The sequence below is a fragment of the Heterocephalus glaber genome, unplaced genomic scaffold, assembly GCF_053883595.1.
Source record: "Heterocephalus glaber isolate CG9 unplaced genomic scaffold, H.glaber_assembly_v1.0 deba00001497, whole genome shotgun sequence".
NCBI classification, from domain to species: Eukaryota; Metazoa; Chordata; class Mammalia; order Rodentia; family Bathyergidae; genus Heterocephalus; species Heterocephalus glaber.
This window is the reverse complement of record NW_028258320.1, coordinates 15,826,025-15,832,728: the sequence shown is the minus strand read 5'-3', so window position 1 is coordinate 15,832,728 and position 6,704 is coordinate 15,826,025. Positions and strand designations below refer to the sequence as shown.

At 52.7% G+C, this 6,704-nt stretch overlaps 1 protein-coding gene and 1 pseudogene across 2 annotated transcripts; one reads left to right on the top strand and one right to left on the bottom strand.

The window, feature by feature from the left end:
- Positions 1 to 607: 607 nt before the first annotated feature.
- Positions 608 to 2,778, top strand: Ddit4 (DNA damage inducible transcript 4). Of its 2 annotated transcripts, none has more exons than XM_004846242.3 (3): positions 608 to 812; positions 937 to 1,190; positions 1,438 to 2,778. In XM_004846242.3, exons 2-3 carry the CDS (start codon positions 998 to 1,000, stop codon positions 1,929 to 1,931), a joined length of 687 nt encoding a protein of 228 aa, XP_004846299.1. In that variant the 5' UTR covers positions 608 to 812; positions 937 to 997; the 3' UTR covers positions 1,932 to 2,778. The 2 variants fall into 2 exon arrangements, with proteins under 2 accessions (XP_004846299.1, XP_021115255.1); XM_021259596.2 differs by having other exon boundaries at positions 638 to 812; positions 940 to 1,190.
- Positions 2,779 to 5,613: 2,835 nt separating this feature from the next.
- Positions 5,614 to 5,790, bottom strand: LOC147825575 (U2 spliceosomal RNA; annotated as a pseudogene).
- Positions 5,791 to 6,704: the final 914 nt, after the last annotated feature.

Genomic DNA, 6,704 nt, shown 5'->3' with positions numbered 1-6,704 from the left:
TGTGGGGTGGGGGACAGGGATCCCGAGAATCCATCTCCCTGGGGTGCGCAGTCACAGGCAGGCGGGACCCGGGCAGGGGCGCACACAGGCCGCAGTCGCGCAGGCTTCAGACGCTACCCCCACAGTCCGGCCTCCGCCAGGCAGGGACAGCGCGGGGCGCGAGGCTGAAGGGGTCAACGTCGACCCCGCGCCACGGTCCCACGAGCATCCTCTCCTGCGCCCAACTGTGCGCTTAGCCCTCGGGATCGCGATCGCTGAGAGTCACTGTTCTGCCTTCCCGGCGCCCCTCAAGTTTCCCAGCCTCCCCAGCCAGCGCGGTCACGGGCTGTACTCCCCCCCCCCCCCCGCAACGCGACCCTATAATAAACAAGTCTTTCCTTGATCCTCCCCTGCCGCGAGAGCCCTCGGGGACCTTGGCAGCTGCAGCCGCCACCGATCCCTTCCAGAAAGGGGGCGTGGCTGCGGCTCGGGGTTCGGCCGAGAGAGTTCTGGGGCTCCTTGGGGGCGGGGCCGGGCCGCTGTCACCGGGCAGGAGAGAACGTTGCGAACGTGCGCTTGGAACTCATTGGTCGAGGTGGGCCACACTCCTGCGTCTGGATTGGGCCCGGGGGCAGGGAGGGCGTGGCCTCGGCGCACTAGTCCTTATAGGCTGCCGTGAGCTGGTGCTAGAGATCGCAGCAGGCCAAGGGGGAGGTGCGAGAGGCTAAAAGGAACAGGTCTGGGCAGAGCTCGGTGGGTTGGCACCAGTTCGCACACCTATTCAAGCGGCAGGACTCACTTGTCCCAGCAGTTCTCGCTGACCGCCCTAGCTGGTGAGTGTCCCTTGGTTGCTTGCTGATCTCTGCGTGGGGCGGCCTCGGCTGTACGGGTCCTAGCGCTCGCAGTCTTGTCCACCCTCTAGACTGACGTTGGGTCTCCGTCCCTCTTGTCTTTCAGCAGCTTCTGCGATTCGGCACCCTTGAGCTCATCAACGAACATCCTGGCTTCCGACCTCACCATGCCTAACCTTTGGGACCGCTTCTCGTCGGCCTCCTCTTCGTCTTCACCCCGAAAGCCCACCCCGGATCGGCCGCCGCGCTCGGCCTGGGGGTCGGCGGCCCGAGAGGAAGGGCTGGACCGCTGCGCGAGCTTGGAGAGCTCGGACTGCGAGTCCCTGGACAGCAGCAACAGCGGCTTCGGGCAGGAGGAAGGTGAGGGCTGTGGACAGCATCCGAAAGCGGCTCCAGGGGTCAAGGAGGCGAGGAAGCACTGTGCTAGAAAAGGTCCAGCCATTTGGCTTTCTGTCACAACAGGTCCCAGATTGCCAGGGGGCGAGGGGGTGGAAACTGAGGTACGGAACGGGAAGGAGCGTTGCTTTCTTAGCACACAGCACCTCCCCCGCCTGTAGATCCCCTGTGAAGCCTGCTCTAATACCCTCCCCATGTGCTGTCCTTCCAGACTCGGCCTGCTTGGATGGGGTGTCCCTGCCCGACTTCGAGCTGCTCAGCGACCCCGAGGATGAGCACCTGTGTGCCAGCCTTATGCAGCTGCTCCAGGAGAGCCTGTCCCAGGCGCGACTGGGCTCTCGTCGACCCGCGCGCCTGCTGATGCCAGCCCAGCTGGTGAGCCAGGTGGGCAAAGAACTGCTACGCCTGGCGTACAGCGAGCCGTGCGGCCTGCGGGGGGCACTGCTCGACGTCTGCGTGGAGCAGGGCAAGAGCTGCCACACTGTGGGCCAGCTGGCCCTCGACCCCAGCCTGGTGCCCACCTTCCAGCTCACCTTGGTGCTGCGCCTGGACTCTCGCCTGTGGCCGAAGATCCAGGGGCTGTTCAGCTCGGCCAACTCTCCCTTCGTCCCTGGCTTCAGCCAGTCCCTAACGTTAAGCACCGGTTTCAGAGTCATCAAGAAGAAGCTGTACAGCTCGGAGCAGCTGCTCATTGAGGAGTGTTGAGCTCCAGCCTGGGGGGGGGGGGGGTGTCGCACTACCCCCAAGGCAGACAGTGAACTTTTAGAGTGGAGACTTAGCAGGCAGGGCCGAGGGGACTGATGCCTGTGTTAGAAAACTGACAATAGCCCCCAAAGGAGGAGGTCGCAGTGGGGGAGTGTAGTGTTTCCTAGGAAGCTCACTGAGTTGTGTGCAGGTGGGTCCCTGTTGGGCGCATGCCCCTCAGTACTGTAGCATGAAACAAAGGCTTAGGGGCCCCCAGGCTTCTGGCTGGATGTGTATGTAGCATGTACCGTATTATTTTTATTATCCCTGACAGTTACGACAGTGGGGTGGCAGCTAGGAGGGCTGCTGGGCTGCGCTGGCCTCAGCCAGGGGTGTGTGCTTCTGGTAGCCGCCAGGAGGGAGGGGGGAGGTCCTAGAGGCAGTTTGTGTATCCAGGTCTGGAGGGACCAAGTGTGTTTGTTGTTTATTTTGTATCTTGTTTTTCTGATCAGAGCTTCACTACTGACCTGTTCTAGGCAGCTATCTTACAGACGCATGAATGTAAGAGTTGAGAGGGGTGGGTGTTAGGATCCCTTGGGATCTTTGACACTTGAAGATAAAACACACCTGGGAGCTGCATCCAATCCAAACCTGTCCCCTACCACATCCCAGAGAACTGAACTGTGAGGGGTGGGGCTGAGTGGGGCTGGGGGCTGGAACCCCTTCCCCAAAGGAGTGCCATCTGGGTCTTCCATTTAGAACTGTTGTTTACATGAAGATACTCACTGTTCATAAATACACTTGATGTTCAAGTATTAAGACCTATGCAATATTTTTTACTTTTCTAATAAACATGTTTGTTAAAATGGTTGAGTCTCATTGGTGCCATGAAATGAAAAGGAAGGTGAGGGAATAGGTGCTGTCTCATCGCACTTCTGGGGTCCACCTGGGTGTTCCTTGGGTCCTGTCCAGGACTCCCTGCCAGCCTGGTAACAGGTATGTGGACTGCCCAAGCTCCCTGGCTTCCTTGGCTGAACCTGCTGGGAAGACTGTGCTGGAAAGCACCCAGGGTGGGTGAGTCAAGGCCTCAGTCTCCAGAGTGCTCACCTGGCTGCCTAGGTTAGAAGGCCCAGGCTCTGGACCTCCTGAGCCCAAGGTTCTGAAGGCCTGGAAGAGGCTTGGTCTTTCCTCTTGGGAGAAAAGTCACACTTCTCTTTGGTCCAGTGGAAATTACAGATGGGATCTCTGGACAGAGAAGCCTAAGAGGAGGAGTCTGGAAAGGACTACTAACCTCAAACCTCTCCCTAGACAACATGCGGGCTCAGAGGGGGGTGACCTGCCCCCAGGAGGGGAGTCGTCCTGGCAGGTGCAGAACCCTCAATACACAGTTGCAGGAGGTGCCCTGGGTGACCCGGGCTCCTTGCATTCTGGGCCACAATTTCCTTATCACAGAAGTTGGAGTTGGGCCAGATGTAGGCCAAGGCCTGCTCCCTCCCTTGACTCCTGGGTCCACCCCCACCAGCTGGCCTTTGGAGAGTTGTTATCTCCTTTGTTTCTCTTCCTGGTCCCAGATGCCATTTGCCCCCTGAACACTCGATTGTAGAATCAAGATTCCTTGGGGCCTTGGTTAAAAACAGATTCCTCGGCCTGAATGGAGAGCAGAGCCCTAGAAATCTGCACTCTTGCCGGGGATTTAGCTCAGTGGTTCCAGTGCCTGCCTCACAAGCACAGGGACCTGAGTTCAATCCCTGGTACAAAAAAAAGAAACCTGCACTCTCATCAGGGATTCTTTGTGGGGGTCCTCACTTTGGGGTGACTTAGGAGAGCCATTTCTCTTTGGCAGAATTGCATGACTTTGTTTCCCGAAATGAACAAACTTGGGTCAGCTCTGCAAATGGTTAGGAATGGCCATGAAGAAGGTGCCTGTATGGTAATTGAGGAAAGCCCTGATTCCCATCATAGCACATCCTCCTGTCAGCCACCCTGTGAGGAGGTGGGCACGGGTTTGTCCTGGTTTACAGATTGCTAGAGCCCACGGCCTGTTGCATTTGGGGCTGGGAATGAGATAGGCCTGGCATTTGAGACTGAGATCTGTGCCAATGCTCCTGACCCTGCTTTCCTGGTCCCAAGACAGGAGGGAGGAAAACACTAGTTTGTCTCCACAGTCTCGTCACTACTTGGAGGCAGGAGCTGGATAGCTCAGTAACCCCTTTGTGAGTCTGGAGATAGCTGAGCCTACCCCACTCCTTTTGGAGTGGCCTCAACAATGGAGGGCCGGCTACAGGGAAGGACCCTTTAACAGGAAATCTCTATGGCTCCCTTTCCTTCGGGTCTTGCCTTCCTCTACCATCTTTGCAAAAGTCATCAGCTTAAGAACAGTCATGTCCAAGAATGACCTTGATACTTATTTTTATTATTGTTTATGGTCCTTGGGCTCAAACCCAGGGCACCTCACTTGCTAAGCACATGCTGTACTCCTACAATACACCGCCAGCCCAACCTGAATAAATTCTTAAAAAAACATGGGGCTGGGTATACTGACACATACCTGCAATCCCAGTACTCTGGGACACTGAGGAAGGAGGGTCACAAGTTCAAGCCCAGCCTGGATAACTTATCAACTTAGTGAAACCCGGTCTTAAAAATAAATAAATAAATAAGAGGCTTGGAATGTAGGTCCATGCAAAAAGCTCTGAGTTTAATCCCCAGTATTGCAAAAAATAACCAAAAAAAAAAAAAAAAAAAAGGAAAAAAGTACCATTTTGGAGGAACATGCTCAGACAGCCACGAATCTAAAGTGTATTCTGAAGCCAGGTGTAGCAGTGCATCCCTGTAATCCCAGCACTGAGGAGGCTGAGGCAGGAAGATCATTGAAAGTTCGAAGCCAACCTGTGCTACAAAGTGAGTTCAAGGCCAGCCTGACCTACATACCCAGAGCCTGTCTCAAAAAACAAAAATAAATAAATAATAAAATAAACAATAAAGTGTATTCTGAGTCTGGTACCTGTTGTGGGTTGCATTGAAGGCATTTTTGGTTCTACCTTGGGTCTTCAGGCTGAGCTGGGAAGTGCAGTCTCCCCCGCTCCCTCCCAGGAGCCCCATCAGCTGTGCTCTGGATCAGCCAGTTCTGCTTTCCCTGCTGGTAGTGGCCAGGGCTGCTGAGGCACTGTACTGAAGGCTGAGGAAACGTGGGCCACAGAAACCAGGCCCAGTCAACAGCATATTCATATTCGGGGATGCTGTCATTCTCCTGAAATGGGGGCTCTTTACAAAGGAATCAGGAAGGGCCAGGGATTTAGCTCAGTGATTCTGCTGCCTGCCCCGGAAAGTGCAAGGACCCAAGTTCGATCCTGGTACCAAAAAAAAAGGAATCAGGAAGTAGAAAGCAGGACTCTTAATCCCAGACACATCCAGGCAGGAGGTAGCTGGGGAGTTTCCACCTCCATCCTAACCATGTACAGCTTTGGGGGGCACTAGGGTAGCAAATGCAGCCTGCACCCATGTGATGTCAACAGGGATTGGAGGATTGTCACCTCACCACTGCATTCATTCATTCATTCGACCTACATATCATGAATGGGTCCATGGGGGCTGCAAGAGAAAACAAAGAAACTAGGAGCCCTTGAAGAAGATGGTGTCAGGAGCCAGGCCTAATGAGTACCTGTAATTACAGTCCTCTGGAGTCTGAGGAGGATCCCTGTGAGTTCAAGGCCAGCCTGAACTACATAGTGAGTTCAAGGCCAGCCTGGTCTACAAAGGGACGTCCTACCTAAAAAAAAAAAAAAAAAAGTGCTCTCTTGCATGGTGTGGTGGCACGGGCCCGAAATCCTGGAACTCTGGGAGGCTACACTTGATCTTAGCCAAAAGGCCGAGAAGCGATGTGGGAGGCTGAAGCAGAAGGATTACAAGTCTGAGCCCAGCCTGAACAATTTAGGGACTTAGTGAGACCTTGTCAGAAAATAAATGAAATAAAAGGCTGGAATTGTAGCTCAATGTGGAGTCCCTCGGTTCAATCCCCAGGATAGGAAAAAAAAAAGAAAAAGGCATGGTCTCACACACACACTTATACACAAAGCCCTAGGTCATGGGAAGGGACTATAAGCACACACTCAATTCCCCTCTCCCTAACTCCCTAAATATTCCAAACATGTAGAGTGATAAAATGAAACTAATTGAACTGTATACTTAAAATTGACAGGTTTTCTTGAGAATGTAAATTATAGCTCACTAAACTTGAATTTTTGGTTTTTGTTTTTGTGATACTGAGACAGAACCCAGGGCTTTGGGTATGGTAGGCAAGTACTTTTCTCCACTGAGCTATGTCTCCAGCCCCAATTCGAAAAATAAAAATTTTTTGAGGTACTGGGGATCGAGCCCAGGGTAAGCATTCTCCACTGAGCTACAGTCCCACAACTTTTAAATTTTTATTTTATTTTTTTTTTAATTTTATTTTATTGGTGCATTTTAGGTATACAATATGATGACATTCATCATTGGAAATTTGCACCTTTACATAACCTCTCTTGGTTATTTTTTCCCCCTTCCCTTGCCCTCCCTATTTACAAAGACTTTGTTTCCATTTTTCATTTTCTCGTATTAATTCCATTCCCTTCGTTCCTTTCCCTACCCCTCCCACTTCCCCTTCCCCTTTGCCCCTTCCTATTTCACATTATCTATTATACCTTTTAGTCCTTCTTTATACTTTCAGTTTCTCACACTAGAGAAACTATTTGGTATTTACACATACACACACCTTTTTTTTTTCTTTCTTTCTTTTTTTTTTTTAATACACAC